Genomic DNA, 17862 nt, shown 5'->3' with positions numbered 1-17862 from the left:
GGCTTTCAATGCTATCCTAATGCTAGTTTTGCATTCTTTATGTCATTATTGACCTTGCATATGAAATGTCTTCTCATGATAAACTTTATTTTTATAATAGAATCACGATTTTCAAAGACGTTTTGTAGTGATGAATTCGAAGTTTTATTTTTTATTTTCATAAGAAGAAATTTAATTAGCAGGATTACAAGCAAATAGATTGCTCTTAAACTAGAACTTCAAACATTATCATGTCCAACAGATACATTGGGCTCTTGTTCTAATTATGAACATTTTGTATATATCTGAGAAGATTATCTCCATGATCTTATGAACGGAATGATAGTTATCATAACATCATCTATACTGATATTATTAATAACATGAACATTAAAGGCTTGTTTTATTTCTAGTAATATCCTTTACAAGTTAAATTAGTGCATGTTTATAAATCATCAGACTCACTAATACCACTGGATTAAACAACAAATAAATCAGTAATGAATCAATTATGTGGCTCAATTCACTTTCATTATAAAATCATTCAAGTTGTAATGTAGGCATGAATACCCAGATCACTTTTCAGATCCTTTACAGTGGAACAAGGAGGTACACAAACCTCTATTTATGCAGAGATTCTGGACACGATCAATACACTATTCAAAAATTGTGAACATTATCCAATCCATAAGGGAAGGTCAATGTTCAGACTGTTTCTCTTTTATGAATTTCAGGAAAACAAAGAAAAAATACATTGTCAAAAACTGGAAAGTTATTAATGACCTGATTTTGTCAAAACTGTTATTGTAAAGAATTCAATGGGTCCAATAAGCTCATGTCCTGGCTAGCTTCCCATCACGATGACTAATTATGAGTAATGTGCCATATTCCCTGGATCACATAAAAATTTCTACATAATTAGAAAACTCTGATGGAAAGGAGAAAAACTCGATGAAATAATGCTTCAGAAAGACAAGTATCCATATCTCTATGAGGACCCAATATGAAAATACACTTTTTACATCCACATTGTCAGAGCAATTTTGTATCAACAATATCTAGCAGTTACATTTCTCGTACGATCTGCTATTGATTACATTTCCTTTCACAAAATCATCACAGGAAAAAAATACTTCTACCTTGTGACAATTTGTTCAGGAGGAACATTTCTGCACTAACAAAAAACACGCATAGAAAATATTTCATTGTTCTATAGAATCTGCGCTACACATGATTATCGTGACCTTATTAGAATCAAGCAAACAAAAACGTATTTCCCAACAACTTGTTAAAGACATTGAATAGAATGTGCTATTGATGCATTCATTATCCTTCATAATATCCTTTGCTTTTCTATAGGAAAGCTATGTAGTATTGGCTTTACTATTGATGTGTAAGCTGGATAGCATAGATTGAAGACTTTTTTCTTGCTTACCAGAGGTGATAGCTCATTACTTATAGATTAATTCTTAGCAATAGTTTGTGATAAAATATAGTGCTACAGTTTATCTTTGCTACATTTTTCTCAATACCATTATCCTAGCTTCGAGCTTCTGTTAACCCCATATAGTGTTTGATTGTTTAATCACTCTCATTCAAGCATATACTGATCCAGTTGATTCATAACTCATTACTGAGGTAATTTCAAAATTTTAATAGGCAATATCAATTATTGATCCTCTGGACATTATCTTTCACTAGGACCACTGAAACCCTTCTTCATGGTGATGATATATTTGCACAATCAGGAGGACAAAAATAGCAAATTAAAAATGTACATAACAATGAAAGGAATAACCTTTCACTCTTAACCATTCATTATCCTCCACATTGTCTTTCACTTGGAACCTCCCTCAGGACATTGCCTCACAGACAGAAAGAAGACAATATCACGCAAACATTAAATAAAGATGGAGAAATGGAATGGAATAATCTTGCCTTTCAAACAGGAGACCATCATGTTTCTTTACTCAGACTTTCACACCAATGCCATTAGCTTCAGCTTCAAGATAAGAGCACACATGTTCCATAACCTCTCGTCCTTTCGCACTGTTCTGTTGAAACTTCTCAACACATCTTTGCTCAATCTTTTCAGCCATAGACGCCAAACCAGACAGAGTATGGCAACTGATACTCGTCTCTTGTTTCAGCACGGTCCAGTTGTCATTCTCGGGATGAGGGGAATACCAGCATTTCTCTTCGACAGAGACAAAGTCCTTGAGAGTAACATTTCTAGTAACCATCTCCATGGCTTTCTGGCTCGCATCAACACTCGACTCTTCGATGCAATGACAAACTGTTTCTCCAACAATCTTTTGGAACCACCAAGGTCCCGGGGCATTGACAGTAATGGCACGTTTCGTAAAGAGCTTTCCATTAGGATCGAGGCGTCTCTGTAACGTGTCAACCTCAAGGATGTGCGAGAGGCGAGAGGTGTTTTCTGGATCTGTGTATTTTCTCCAGCACGCAGAGGTCACTCTCTCCCATGGATGAAGGAATGTGTGCTCCTGTGTGTATCTTCTCACCATTTCTTTCTTCTTCTTTTTCTTTTGCTAAGAACACGGATACAAACTGGACAAAAAAACGCTGGTTTTTCTTTCTTTCTCTCACTTTGACGTTTACTAGATTTCTGTTCACTCTTCAGATTTAAAATAAAACTTGTTTTTTTCCCCCTCGACTTGATGGAACGATCTGAATAGAAAAAACTTGATGCTTCAATGGAATCAGAAAAGTTCTGATAGTTTCCCCCTGATGTTTGGATTTAATATTAAAAACAATGCATTATTTAATCACTCGATGCTTTGAAGGGGGGAGAAAAGAGCGCATTTGGTCTACCTTGATGATCAGATCGGATAAGAAAGGCTTGTCTTTCACTTGTATCTGATCGGATTTTCTCGGCTCAGGAAATAAAATAAAAAATGCCAGCTGATACCTTGACGCTTGGGCGTGATCAGAAAACGAAACTTGCGAATCGGATCAGAAAAACGTAGCTCCGCACTTGCAGAAGAACGAAAAGAAGAAGAAATGGAACCCTAAATTTCGAGCGATGGAGAAGAAGAAGAAAAATGGGACGTTAGCTTGCAGTCCAGCGAGGTCTGGAGCAGGAGGAAGAAGAAGTGTAAGGGAACGGAACCTGTGATTTTTCTTGAGAAAAAAGATTGACGGGAACGTGTTGAGCAAGGTCAACAAGAAAGAAAATGCAAACCCTAATAACTGTGCGCTTTCTGTGCCAAAGCAAAAAAACAGAAAAACTCTGCAGGAATACATGCATACATACACACATACCATACCATACATACTGAGATGCATACATACCATACCATACATTCATATATGCATACATCCCATGCCATATATACATACATGCATACATACGTAGATGCATACATACCATAACATAATATACATGCAATGATGCATGCATACATACCAGACATACATACATGTCATACAATACCATACCATGCATACATACCCCATCAGTGTGGCATGCTCGAGACTCGAGAGAGCATTTACTCTTCCTTATTTCGATAGTGTTGTTCAATGGTCTTATTGCCCACCCATGTTTCCTCCTCCACTTCGCCATTTGACCCAAATCAGCACCTCCCGAAGAGAAAATGAAAAGCGTATGGTGATGTGAGTGTGTGTGTTCCAAACTCATATTGGGCAAACACCGGGAAATTCCTTTCATTGCTAGAATGCCATTAGTTAGGCGCAAATATATTGGCTTGAATGTTATCGACATTTATGAGATAGGGATAACTTTGCCATGCAATGACGAGATGGAAATGCCAAAAATCTTTCAAGGACAATACTGGAGTATCTTTCCACAAAGTAAGACATTAGAGACGTTGGACGACTTTAGCTTCTGAACCTCTGATAAGACAATCCCATTGTCATTTTAAAGTATGGCTCGTGTCCAACCATATATTACATACCATTTCAACTAGTGAGGCACTAACTTGATGTAATGCGAGAGGTATATAGTGGTACTACTCAATAACTCCCATAATGGTTGCATCTTCTTCCTTCTTCCTAAAAACTACATGGACACTAGGGGAAGTACACAAACTATTCCAAAATTAGTGCTAAAACCATGATCCATAAACTAACATCATAATGAAATACAAAGAGGACAAGTGATGTCAAACCACCATGGCCCGTGTGAATAATGACGGAGGAAAGTAATTGGCAAATATTCTTAAGAGATGTTTCCATACCAATTGTGACGTAAGGCAATCCCATAGAAAACGTTTATGTGATTCAGCTTGTAAATGACAACGAGCAAAATTAGAGGATACACCCATGTTGTCCAACCATGTGCCAACAACCAAGGCTTCATGTACCAATAACCACTAAATGTGAAGCATTTTGTCATGGTTGTTTTCTTTCCCGTAGATTACCCAAAACCTAGCAAGAAACTTTGGAGTAATACAGTATACCTTGTTGATCTAGTATTGAAATGTTGTTGGTAAAACATATTGTGAATCAAACAAAATATGTCTACCTAACTGCACAATATTGATAAAAACTAAAAGTTATTATTAGTAAATGGGTATGTCCATACATAGTTAGTTGGGTCCCATGTCAATAAGAACAAAGGTTGTTTGCCAAACACCCATGATGTCAAATGTGACTTTATGTTCTCTATCAGTGGGTCAATATACAAATTGTGATCATTGTATCCTATTGCCCTTATTTTGTGTTCCATAACATAAGGATAATCGATTGCCACTTCCAGCAACGGAGACAATTGACTTGCATTATCCACATCCAAAAATGAAAGGTCTTATCTTAGAAATATCCTTTTATAGTCAAAGAGTACGTCTAGCATTGAAAAAATACATATCCATCCAAGGTGAGAACTAGTGGATGGTATGGTGACTCTATCCATAGCTTCCTGAATTTTCGAATTTTCAAATACATTATTAGTTCTCCATGAATCTTGGCTAGTACATGATTTTGTTCTTCCTAGGAACGCGATAAAAAACCTACCAAGTTTGATTGAGTTTGCAAGACATTCTACTATTTTGCCCTACGCCAATCACTATCTAGAACTCGACACTAAACCATCTAATATTGTAAAATATGGGTTCGATAATAGCCATTGTCTTAAATATTCATCATTGGCGGAACAATCTAGGTAAGACTTGCTTCCATGCAAAAAAATTAGGTCGAATAAATTTGCCCTCCCACAAATGAGATGATGATATTCTTAAATTTTCCCTAAATATCCAACTTATATCCTTTGAACAAAGTGCACCTAACCAAGGAGAGCATTAAAGAACAACAATTAAGCAACAATAATTTCAAAACAACGATTAAGCATTAAGAACAACTTACACCTCTTGACCAGGAGTAAATCCTCTAATAATCAATTTTGCTAACGCCACTCAGGTCTAATCTACTGGATCAATAATACCTAAACCTCCTCCTTTGGAATGAGGTAAGCTAATTACATCACATTTTACTTTTGGACCGAGCATGACCCTCAACGTTTCTAGACCACAAGAAATTTAATAACAATCTCCCACCATCTTCACTCATCCTTATCACAGAAAAATTTCTTCATTCAGTCCACATCAGCCATCTCGCTGATTAGCATCTTGCCAATGTCCCCGCAAATCCTGTATTAACAACAAAAAATTAGTGTAAAAGCTTCCTCACTCACTCATGATAGTTGGCTTCGACCTCCCCATATGACTATCAGGAGTGGGTGAGGAAACTTTTGGACTAATTTTTTGTTATTAACATAGGATTTTCGTGGACATTGGCATTGGCAAGATGTAAATCGGCGAGATGACTGATGTGGACTGAATGAAGAAATTCTTCTCTGATAAGGATGAGTGAAGATGGTGGGGGGGTTGAAGCCAACTATCATGACTAGGTAGATGATTGTGGTGTAACGGGCGCATGGCTGTTGTGATAAACAAGAGTGTTGATGGTATGGAGATTCAATACAAATATCTTTTCAATGATCGTGGAGATGAAGGACATGGTTGTTTCGTCATGGGAGAGGATAGATGGGGGTTGTCCAAGGCGGCCAATCATGACATGTGCATTATGGACTGTTTGGTGTCTTCAACTGCAACAGATGAAGAAGGCTTTGATATACAAAAATTTGCCTAAAGCAATATCTTGTGGACAAACAGGGTATATATGTTGAGCAGGACTACCAACAAACAGGGTGGACAACCAAGTTAGGTTGAGCATGACTACCAACAAGAAATGTATTCTCTTCGACTGCGGGAATTTGTGTGGTTATGGGGAGATTGACGATAGGGTCCCCGAGTATATCCCCTTTGTATGTGGTATAGCAAAGGTGTTATTGTCAAGAGATTTGTTTTCATAGTTTATAATTATCTTTATCTTGCCAAAGGCCACCACTTATATTTGGTCCTGTCTTTGATGATATAACTTGTAGACATGGAAAAGCCTCTGACCTTTTTAATTTTAATACCAATGGAGCATAATTTTTATGGAAAAAAATAAATTTAATAACAATCTCTCTCTATATATTGCAAGGTGCATGATTTGGAAAAGATCCAACACGACAATACATACCATGTTGATGCCAATAATACTTGGTATGCAACTATAATCGGGCATGCGAAAGACAACTTGCTTGGCTGAACTCCATAACAATAGTTTTATCCTTATATATATGTATATGTTTACCACTCCCCCTAGTGAAGTTCTTTTGAGAGTTCACACGTAGTAAGGCTCACTATGTAGGTATGGTAGGGAGGGCATGGCATGTAATATAACAAAACTAAAAGGGCTCCATTTGTAAATTCCTCAAAGTAAAGGGGCTTCCTTACCCCCTACAGAGTTTCGAGAGAGAGACAGAGGGAGACAGAGAGAGGTGATGAAAATGAAGAACAGCAGAGGATGAACTTCAAATCGTGGGTTAATCGAGATGGAGAACGTAAGGAATTTGTCTCATTAGCAATTTCAAATGAATGGAGGTATTATATTGATGATCGACATATTGGAAGACCCCATTTCTGTTATCGTCTCTAGATCCCAATGGGAAGGGAAAGAAAAAATGGAGGATTTATGTTTAATCCAAATGGTTGGATTTATGTATGATCCAAGTGGTGAATTTTAATCATTTATATTTAATCAAATGGCGAATTTTTTGTGTAGGAATCCAGATAAGAAATGGGGATTCAGATGACCAGATGAGAAGGTAAAGAAAGAGTGGGTGAGGGGGGGAAGAATGGAGTTGTGTGTAAAAACCATTTCCGGGAAAAGGAATACATGATAAACTGAGAAGTTTAAAAATGAGAAAAATGGAGAATTTCAATGCAATCAATGTTTGCCTGAAGAAAAATGAGGGTTAGATTATAGATTTAGAAAGTAAAGAACGAGAAACATGGATAATTGTTTCACCAGTTTGAACAATTCTCCGTTTCATCTGTGAAAAAGCCCAGGATAATGGGAAATACCACAATATTGTTAACGGAATTATAGTAGGAAATGTGTGCCGGATTGTATTCCCTTTGTAAATATTAGCTACTGACAAGTTCATAAGATCAGCAGTTGTTTATTAGTTAACAAGGGAGCCGTTTTCCCAAGTATTGGTGAGAAGGGAAAGAATGAAAAATGGAGAATTTATGTATGAAAAATGCTGGACAAATGAAGATGATTGATGATTGTATGGAGACCAAAAAATTTTGTGTGCAAGAGAAGGATCATGCTTCAATTTTGGAATCCATAAAGGTTTGTGGGCAAAGGAAAGATCTACGAAAGGGTGTAGAGATACATTCTGATATTCTCAAAAAAAAGCTTTATCACAAAGATATATTCATCACCAATGCTCTAATGGGCATGTATATAAAGTGTAATGCCTTTGCAAAAGCTCAAAATGTCTTTGATGAGCTGACAATACGAACTGTAGTCTCTTGGAATGTATTGATCACTGGGTATGCTAAGTATAGACTTGTGGATGAAGCTCTAAATTGTTTCAAACAAATGCAAGAGCAATGTATATCTCCAGATGCATTCACCTTTACTTGCATATTGAAGTCTTGTGGAAGCATGAGATTGATCAAGAAGGGAAAAGAGATACATGCGGAGCTCTACAAGGAAAGGTCATTGGAGAGTAATGTCGTGATTGGTACAGCATTGATGGACATGTATGTGAAATGTGGCATGATTCTCGAAGCACTAGAAGTGTTTGATGAACTTCCAGAAAAAAATATTATTTCTTGGAATGCCTTGATAGCTGGTTATTCACAACACGGGCTTGGTAATGAAGCTCTGAGATACTTTAAAATGATGCAAGAGGAAGGCCTTTCCCCAGACGCTATCACTTATACTTGTATCTTGAAGGCTTGTGGTAGTACAGGAGCATCAAGAAAGGGCGAAGAGCTATATGCTAAGATTAGCAAACAAGGGTTATTGAAAGAAAATATCATGCTTGGCAGTGCATTGGTAGACATGTACTCAAAATGCAATATGACAACAAAAGCACGAGAAGTATTTGATGAACTTCCAGTACAAGATGTCGTCATGTGGACGACATTGATTGATGGATATGCCCAACAAGGCCTGGGTGTTGAGGCTTTAAATTGCTTCAAAGAAATGAAAGATAAAGGTTTTTCTCCAGATGCAACCACCTTTACTTGTATCTTGAAAGCTTGTGGTAGCCTAGGATCAGTTGCAAAGGCAGAAGAAATACATGCTGAGATTAGGAAGCTAGGGTTAGTGAAGAAGAATACCGTACTTGGCAATGCATTGGTGGACATGTACTTCAAATGTGGTCTGATTCAAAAGGCAAAAGAAGTGTTCGATGAGCTTGCAATACGAGATACCATTTCTTGGAACATACTGATTGGTGGGTATGTGCAATATGGCCTCGCAGATGAAGCTTTGAATTGCTTCAGCAAGATGCAACAAGAAGGCATTTCTCCAGATGGTGTTACATTTACTTGCATCTTGAAAGCTTGTAGTAGCATATCAGCACTTGATAAGGGAGAAGAAATACATGCTGATATCGACAGGAAAGGTTTACTAGAAAAGAACATTGTGCTTGGCAATGCAGTGGTGGATATGTATGTAAAATGTGGTGCACTTGCAAAGGCAGAAAATACATTTAATACACTTTTGGTTCGAGATGTTATCTCATGGAATGCATTGATTTCTGGTTATGCCAAACATGGTCTGAATTATGAGGTGTTTGGTTGCTTTAAAAGGATGCATGAAGAAGGCCTCACACCAGATGCAGTCACCTTTGTTTCTATCATGAAAGCCTGCGGGAGCTTAGGCTCTTCTGAGAAGGCAGAAGAAATACATGCTGAGGTTAGGAAACACGGTTTGTTAGGAAAACATATAATGATCTGTAATGCATTAGTTGACATGCATGCCAAATGTGGTTCACTTGCAAAAGCACGCGAAGTGTTTGATGATATTCCGGTAAGGGATATTTTCTCATGGAATGCACTGATTTCTGGGTATGTCAAGCATGGACTGGACGCCGAGTCGCTAAAGTGCTTTGCTAAGATGAAGGAGGAGAGTATATCACCAGATGGGGTCACTTTTGTTTGTATCCTAAAAGCATGCAGCAGTATGGGGTCAATGGAGAAGGGAGAAGATGTACATGTAGAGATGGGCAAGCAAGGTTTTCTAGAAAGAGATATCATGGTTGGTAGTGCATTAGTAGATATGTATGCTAAATTTGGCGCAATAGAAAAAGCACAAAGAGTGTTCGATGAGCTTCATGTACGGGATGTTGTTGCTTGGAGTGCATTGATTGCTGGATATTCCCAGCTTGGTCAGGTAAAAGGGGTTTTTTCCATATTCGACCAGATGATAACAGAAGGTATAGTACCGACTTTGGTCACGTTCATTGCATTGCTCACTGCATGCAGCCATACTGGTCTTGTTGATGAGGGTCAAGTGTTCTTCACTGCAATGAACATTATATATTCTCTCACACCAACTCATGATCACTACACATGTATGGTTGATCTATTTAGTCGCGCCGGACACTTTGGCAAGGCTGTGATTCTGATTGAGAAAGTTGAATGCTCAGACCGTCTTCCACTATGGATAACTCTGTTAGGTTCTTGTCAAAAATGGGTAAATGTGGCACTTGGGCAGTATGCCTTTGAGAAATCAATAGAGCTGGATGCAGAATGTGTCACTGCGTATCTTTGCATGAGTAATATATATGCTGCAGCTGGCATGCGATGGGAAGAAACCAGAGTTGAAAAACTGATGATGAAATTTGGAGCATAAAAACACAAAGTTCAGGGCAATCATCCATTCTCACAGAACACATTAGAAGAGGAAAGGAAGCAAAATGAACTAAGAAGAATAGCAGCATGATGTCTTATGTTCTCCGGTCATGCAGAAGGTTTGAAATTTCTTTAGCAATCTTGGTGAACAAGGCTCTTGCATTATTTGTTTGCAAATAATGTTTTGAGAGCAGGTGTGGGGGCTTATAATGACATCAAGTTAACCTACAGGATGTGTTTATGGCCATCTCTAGACTTTACATGCCAGTAAAAGGGTCTTTGTATATAGAGGAGATTTACAACATCCATAATTATTCCAAAAGGGCATGAAGAGCCATACTCTTCGGGGGCATTTTGCTGTGCATTGCCATGCGAAGGTTATTAACAATCATGTGGATAAGAAAACCGCAATAGCCTAGATGTTTAGCACATGATTCGAATTTACAAGATTGCTACATGCTCTAATAATTTATGTATATTGTAACATAAATGAATTATGTACATGTTTCATTCATGTTCATTGTGTTTTATGCACAAGCCATGATTCTTGCTATACACAGTGGCTAAACTCTGCAAAACATCCACTGTTACGACAGTGCAAATGCACTCTTCTCCCCCATCAGCACGACTATCCTTCCCAAGGTTATTATGTATATCATGATAAGTGAAGACGGTCGAAAAACTTGTATGAACAAAAGAGAAGGTTCCGTTGTTAATCCTCTAGATTTGTGCACATCAACAATTGGAAATCAGTTGGGACAGCAAGTACGGATGAAATCAGCAAAGCATAAATCATAAATTGTTTGTCGATATCCAAATAGAATCTAAGTAATAAGGAAAAGATGTACTATAAAAGAAAAGTATGGTTTCAAAGAAAACATTGTTTAGTACAAAATACCATGATAAAAATATATATATCTTCTATACCCTTCCCAATGACTTATTTTTGAAAGAATTTTGAAGAGACAAATCTGGCATCCAAATAGTGTTTATTTGTCATCTTTCAAACCAATCATTTAGTGATCGAATTAAGAAGTGTTATCAAACATGTTAGGATAACATTAAATACAGAGATCAAAACAAAATGAACCTTTCTATTGATATTTGTACAAAATGACATCTAACCAACGAGGGAGGGACAATCAAGTGATGATCAGACAACTTGGATCAATAATATCATTACTATAAATGAGAATTCAGAGGCACATTCCTTATGATAATCTATGGTCACTCAGGATGGTGATTAGATGATAGTTACTACCACACAATGATAGATAGGCAAAGATCATGTTGGCATAAACACTGTTTTGTACAACCATGAGTGCATGCCCTTTACAATACATCAAACTAGGAGCACCGACACACAAGAAGCAAGACATTCAAATTTGGTGATACAAAAGAAATTGCTATCTTTATCTTTCAATTAAACTGAGCTATCCATTTCCTTCATCGATTTGACGACCATTTGCATTGTCGGACGCTTCGAAGGATCTTCGGCAGTGCACAAACAAGCAAGTAACAATAGTTTCACCATTGTATGCTTCCATGATCCATCAGAGATAACAGCATCTAAGGCTTCTGAAGCTTGTCCCTGTTTCACCATATTTCTAACCCACCCTACCAAGTTACCGCCTTCCACATCTTTGAACTCAACACCAGTTGCTTCTCTTCCAGTTAAAAGCTCCATCAATATAACACCATAACTATACACGTCTCCTTTAGTGCTACACCTCCAACTTTGTCCATATTCAGGCGGTATATACCCGAATGTACCTGCTATGCCAGTGCTCACATGTGTCTCACAAGCACTAATAAGCCTTGCAAGACCAAAATCTGCTACCCTTGGCTCAAAATTCTCATCAAGAAGTATGTTGCTTGTCTTCATATCTCTATGTATGATGTGTGGGATAAGGCTGTGGTGTAAAAATGCTAAACCTCGGGCTGAACCCTCTGCTATTTTGAACCTCTTCTCCCAATTCAAGGACTCCAGTGCGTCGGCCCTGTTCCGGAGCCATAGCTCTAAGCTCCCATTCACCATGTATTCATAAACTAGAAGCTTTTCTTCACCAAATGAGCAATAACCCAACAAAGGAACGAGGTTCCGATGCTTCACCTTGCCTAAGGTTTCCATTTCAGCTAAGAATTCTCTATGCCCCTGTGTTCGGGATTGGCTTAGCTTCTTCACTGCAACCACTTTTCCATCCGATAACACGGCTTTATACACAGTGCCGAAGCCACCATCTCCAATGATATTAGCCTTGCAAAAATTGTTAGTAGCTTTTAAAAGGTCAGCAAGAGTGAGCCTTAACAATGGCCTCTCAAAAGTAGCCACGTTAATGCTCAATGGCTCTCTCATCTTCTCATTGAAGAAAATCTCATGAGAATCGTTAAGTGAGGTTATCTGATGATTCAGTTTTCTCTGCTCTATGTCTTCGCAGAGATTGTCTTGAATGGGCATTTTCCTTCTTAAAAAGGCTGCAATGATGCAAAAGCAAGCTACAAGAACGCCCGCAGTGATAGCTAAAACAGCCCCTGGGCTTAGTAGAACGCGGTTTCTATGTCCAAATGATGGCGATGATGATGGCGATGATGATGAACAATGTGATGGAAGCATAGAGCCACATAGAGCTTTGTTCATGAGGAAAGAATCCTCAGATAACTTAGCACAAATTCCTTCCTCTGGCACCTCTCCTTCTAGCTTGTTCCCCGAGAAATTGAGAAAGGTTAACACATCCAGATCACACAGATTCAGCGAGATTTCACCTGATAGATGATTCTCTGACAAATCGAGATAAGCCAACTGAGATAGCTCTCCAAGCTCGGCCGGGATCGGTCCCGAAAACCTATTGCTGTGTAGATCAAGGTAAGAAAGGCTAGAGAGGTTCCCTAAACTCTTTGGAATCGTGTCATCGAACATGTTCCCGCTTAGATCTAAAGCTTGAACTTGATGCCATACGATGCTCTCTGTAAGAAGATCTGAAATCCCACCTCTTAACTTATTTGAGCCTAAATAGAACCCCACAATCGAGACCATCTTCGAATACTCAGCTGGGATTTCACCCTCTAACTTGTTGTAGCTCACATCTAAGTGTGTTAACCCAGTGACCCTCCCTAGTGTGACAGGAAGAGAACCTGAGAGCTCATTATGTGTGACATTGAGCTTAACTAAGCTAGTCACTTCACCGAGTTCCAAGGGAATAGTTCCTTGTAATAGGTTGAAGGCCATGTTTAGACCTTGCAATCTGCCCAACTTGCCAAATGAAGGGGGGATCGATCCGGTCAATGCATTCTCAGAAAGGTCGAGTGTTGTCAAGTTATATAGCAGAGATAACTCTTCTGGAATTGGCCCACTTAACTGATTCCCTTGAAGCAAAAGATTGACTAGAACCGAGCAATTCCCGATGCGATTAGGAATCGGTCCGGTCAATCGGTTGAAAGACAAATCCAAGACACCAAAATGCTGAGTGAACATGGAATCGGGCATGTTGAATTCCTTTGAAACGGAGCAAACTTTCTCAGGTATTCTTCCTGAGAGTTGATTATGTGACAAGACCAGACAATCAAGCACAGGGAGTTTCCCGAATATGCCTGGTATTTCTCCCGACAACATATTGTTACCTAAGTCGAGTGTAGCAAGCTGAGAGCAGTTTCCAAGCTCAGGCGGTATTCTCCCATTGAAGTGGTTCGAACTTAAAGTGAGAGTTGTGAGATTCTCTAGCAACCCTAGCTCCACAGGAAGCACCCCTTCTAGATGGTTATTATCTAAACATAGTTGGCTTAAGATAGATAGCTTGCCAACATTACCTGATAATGACCCTGTCAGGAGATTACTCCGGGCCGAGATCTCCATTAGAGATTTAGATTCCCATATCTCATCAGGAATTGGGCCCGAGAAGTTGTTCCCATCAATGCTCAGGGCAACTAACATCTCTAACTTGGAGAGATACCCAGGTAACCATCCGGTTAGTTGATTCCCATTTAGTTCAATATCGGTTAAAGAAGAGCAATTCTGGAACGTGGTATCGATGGTTCCATTGAAGAAGTTCCGGTTGAGAAACAGTTGTGAGAGGAGAGGTGCATTGCAAAGCTGAGTCGGCAACGGACCTGAGAGGTGGTTACCATTTAAGCTCAAGGTAACTAGAGATGAGCAATTACCTAACTCGGTCGGGATATTCCCTTCAAAATGATTGGTCGCCAGCAACAGAGAGCTGAGGAGCTGCCAGCCCCCTAACCAGCCAGGGATGGGTCCACTGAGTTGGTTACCTTCCAGAGACAGCGAGGCAACGAAACGCAACCGGGAGAGTTCATCGGGTAGCTTTCCAGTCAGCTTGTTGAATGAGAGCTCCACGATCCGTAAGCCATCACATTGTCCGAGGTCTGCCGGTACCGAGCCGTTGAAGAGATTGTAGGGCATTATCAATGACGCGAGGTTCTTTAACTGGCCGATCGATCCCGGGATGGGCCCCGAGAGGTAGTTGTGTGTGAAATCGATCTTCACCAATGAGCGCAATCCTCCGATCTCAGCTGGCAATTGCCCTGTCAGCTGACATGAGGCCATGTACAAGTTAGTTAAGTTAGTTAGCCCCCCTATCTCTCTGGGCAAAGAACCACTGAATGAGTTTTGTCCCAGTGAGAGGTCAGTGAGAGACTTTAGGTTCCCTAACTCACTTGGAACTGGCCCTGTGAACTGATTGTTGTTGAGATCGAGGTATTCTAAGCTTGTGAGATTCCCTACCTCCGGAGAAAGGTCTCCAGAGAGCTTATTACTAGAGAAATCCATGACTATTAGGCTGCTAATTTCCCACAATTCAGTGGGGAGAGGTCCGGAGAGAGAATTGCCACTCAATGAGATGGAAGAGAGAGATTTCTGAAGCTTTCCATTAAAGCTTGAAGGTGGGATTGGGCCAGAGATGAGGTTAAGGCTAAGATCGAGTGCCTGCAGGTTTGGTAAGGAGGAAGCCATCTGCGGTGGAAGAGAGCCATATAGGAGGTTGTCATGAAGGTCAAGGTGTTGCAAATACTTCAAATCGCAGAGATGGTCCAAAGAGAGGTTTCCTTGTAGCGACAGAGAAGGAAGAGAGAGGGAGATGACTCTGTTCTGTTCATCACAGCTCACACCTGTCCATGAGCAAGGAGAAGAAGGGTCCGATATGGACCAATTCAGGAGAGAGTTAGAGGGGTCTTTTAGGTTATTTCTGAAGCTTAGCAGAGAGGATATGTCCGGATTAGTACTAATCGGCGTGGTTAGGGTTGCAGTAGTGGTCCATATTAACATATGGAAGTATAGAAGAAGAAGAAGAAGAAGAAGAACAGGGGAGGTTAATAACCTTCTTGTCAGAGAATGCATTATCATCTGATAAGAGGAAAATGCAGTTAGAGAATGAAGAATGTAGACAGGAGAAGAAGAAGAAGAAGATGTTGGTTGAAAAAGAGAACAGACGAAGAAATGGGATATGGAAAGCTGTGTGTTTATCTTGATCTGTTCTTTGAGGCTATATGAGAGAAAAAAACAGAGGAGAGAGAGAGAGAGCTATGGAAAGCTCTGTGTACTTTTGCATTCTTAGGTTTGTATGAAGAATGGAGGAGGAGGAGGAGGAGAAGTAGGGCTATGGCAGTGGTGAGAAAACACAGAGACTGGAATGGATATGCCTGGATATGGAAGGCTCTTGTTTTGTTTTTTTTTGTTCTGTTTTGATGAAGATGATAGTGATGAAAGGAAACAGAGTAGAGAGAAAGAGAGAGAGAGAGAGAGAGCTATGGAGAGCTCTGTTTTGTTTCTGTTTTTATGGCCAAATTGGCTCGTGTGAGGCAGAGAACGAGAGTGTGTCTGTCTCTAGAGATAGAGAGAGAGTGGAGTAAAAAGCAAAAAGAGAAAACAAAACAAAAACAAAAAACAAAAAAGCAGAAAAAGGACTATTGGATTGACTGATTGAAGTACACGCAATCTCCTCTCCTCTCCTCTCTCTCTTCTCTCTTCTCTCTTTTCTTCTCTATAGTTGGAAGAGTTTGGCTAAATGTTTCCTCCAAAATCCTAGTTTTAAATTAGGGGAGAGTTAGTACATACATGTATTGTTGTCTCCTTGAGATAATGAATGATATGGGAAAACAAACAAATCCTGGGGGTTCCCGAGGAGCATACAAGCAAGGGGGGGGGGGGTGCGGGATGGCCCTTCCGACTGCCCGATTCCTTGCTCTTCTGCTGCCCTGCTACATGCTCAACCAACCCCACAGTAACTACTCCTAGAGATGTTACCACAAACACCATTTCCTGACTCGTGCTGATCGTCGACCCACCCGCGTTATCATTGTGATGTGACAAACCATCGTGGCCTCTGATCAAGGTATTAGGTCACCTCCTCCCTCTGAAACCCACAGTTGTGCGATGCCCATACCCAACGTGGCCTCTCGTGCCCTTTGAGTCGCCTTGGTCTTTACTCTCGATCGTTGCCAACCTGCTTCAATGTGTGAGATTGTTTTTGGGTGAAAGCTCAATAGCCAATGGCCTTTCTTTCAAGAATGGATATGTGAATTCATTCCCCATTCATTGGAATTCCTAGGAGTTCTCATACATGCATAATAACAAAGACAAACAGTAATATTATGTGATTTAGCTATAAATGCCACATAATATCTTCACCCAAGTAATACATGTCAAGAACAAGTAGCCAATTTTCCATCCATTTTTTGGTTGGTTCGTGTTTAAGATCATGCCCCAAAGTGCATACGTAAATATATACACCGATAACCAATATAATTGTATCTTGGGGCTAGGAGCCCTTGGAGAGGAGTAGACACTTAGGCCACAATAGGTTTTAAACATTGTACATACTCACCTCTATCTAGCTAATATGAGATGAAACAATTTAAGAAACATGGGAAAAATGAAACCCAATATTAAAACTAATGCTTACACAAATAAACTTGATCAAGTGTATGTGATAGAGATTGAAATCCAACTCAAATTCTAGTTTAAATGCACCGTCACCTTTAGATTGCTTGAATTGTATCGAATTTCACTATGGATTCTTAAGAAGGAGAATACACCTTAAAAAAATACAACTCTATGCTTTTGTGTCGTTTGAACCATATCAAAATTTGCAAGGGTTTTAGGAGATGTGCGTAATAGTTTATGTTAACTCAAGGCCCACATAATCAAATGTCCCCATACAAATCTCTATTTTGTGTTTGCCAAACAATGCAAAAGAGAATATTTGGTATAACCAAATAAATAATCAAAACCTTTTCATATTGTGACGATTGAATGCTAATTTTGTCCTCACAAGGAACCTAACAAATTATATCATTTGAACATATAAAACTTATGTTGAAACATGCTTGCATGTATTGTCATGGAAACGACCAAACTCTTCCAGGAGAACATGCTTCTTGTAATACAAATAAAAAAAACTAGTTTATGTGGTGATAAAAAGCTTGTCCCATTACGTACTCATTCATTTTTTCGAATGTTTAATGAAACTGTACAGTTTTAGTTGCACGTGAAATGGCATATCGAATATCATGTGCCTAAAGTAATGCCCTAAGAACTAGTGAGATTAATCATAAGACTTTAGAGCTAATTTTTCATGTGAAGTTTCGAGAGTTTGAAATGATGGGGTTGGTTTTCATTGGTCTTAAATTC

The 17862-nt window shown here is 39.2% G+C and overlaps 3 protein-coding genes across 3 annotated transcripts; 1 reads left to right on the top strand and 2 right to left on the bottom strand.

Annotated features, from left to right (window-relative positions):
• Positions 1–457: 457 nt before the first annotated feature.
• LOC147848384 (uncharacterized) lies at positions 458–2791 on the bottom strand. Its single transcript, XM_087338440.1, has 2 exons — positions 1918–2791; positions 458–870 (listed from the first exon to the last, which is right to left on the bottom strand). The coding sequence occupies exon 1, from the start codon at positions 2505–2507 to the stop codon at positions 1950–1952; it is 558 nt and encodes a 185-aa protein (XP_087194566.1). The 5' UTR covers positions 2508–2791; the 3' UTR covers positions 458–870; positions 1918–1949.
• Positions 2792–6823: 4032 nt separating this feature from the next.
• Positions 6824–10392, top strand: LOC147848383 (pentatricopeptide repeat-containing protein At2g03380, mitochondrial-like). Its single transcript, XM_087338441.1, has 2 exons — positions 6824–6907; positions 7129–10392. Exon 2 carries the CDS (start codon positions 7588–7590, stop codon positions 10222–10224), a length of 2637 nt encoding a protein of 878 aa, XP_087194567.1. The 5' UTR covers positions 6824–6907; positions 7129–7587; the 3' UTR covers positions 10225–10392.
• A 905-nt stretch (positions 10393–11297) lies between these two features.
• LOC147848382 (uncharacterized) lies at positions 11298–17043 on the bottom strand. The gene is made up of 3 exons (XM_087338439.1): positions 17019–17043; positions 15774–15829; positions 11298–15684 (listed from the first exon to the last, which is right to left on the bottom strand). The coding sequence occupies exons 1-3, from the start codon at positions 17041–17043 to the stop codon at positions 11647–11649; spliced, it is 4119 nt and encodes a 1372-aa protein (XP_087194565.1). The 3' UTR covers positions 11298–11646.
• Between the last annotated feature and the right edge of the window lie 819 nt (positions 17044–17862).

Source organism: Azolla caroliniana, unplaced genomic scaffold (assembly GCF_043228905.1).
Source record: "Azolla caroliniana isolate FFs.n. ecotype wild unplaced genomic scaffold, voAzoCaro1.0.p SCAF_367, whole genome shotgun sequence".
In the NCBI taxonomy this organism is placed as follows: domain Eukaryota; kingdom Viridiplantae; phylum Streptophyta; class Polypodiopsida; order Salviniales; family Salviniaceae; genus Azolla; species Azolla caroliniana.
Note: the sequence above shows the minus strand (reverse complement) of the source record. Positions and strands in the feature narration are given on the sequence as shown.

Bases quoted from the DNA above. Each gene is read 5' to 3' on its own strand.
- LOC147848384 (XM_087338440.1), bottom strand. From the start codon at position 2,507: ATGGTGAGAAGATACACACAGGAGCACACATTCCTTCATCCATGGGAG.
- LOC147848383 (XM_087338441.1), top strand. From the start codon at position 7,588: ATGGAGAATTTATGTATGAAAAATGCTGGACAAATGAAGATGATTGAT.
- LOC147848382 (XM_087338439.1), bottom strand. From the start codon at position 17,043: ATGTTTAAAACCTATTGTGGCCTAA. The intron at 15,830-17,018 runs GTGTCTACTCCT...CCACTGCCATAG, and splicing joins TAAAACCTATTGTGGCCTAA to CCCTACTTCTCCTCCTCCTC. The intron at 15,685-15,773 runs GTACACAGAGCT...ATAAACACACAG, and splicing joins ACAAACCTAAGAATGCAAAA to CTTTCCATATCCCATTTCTT.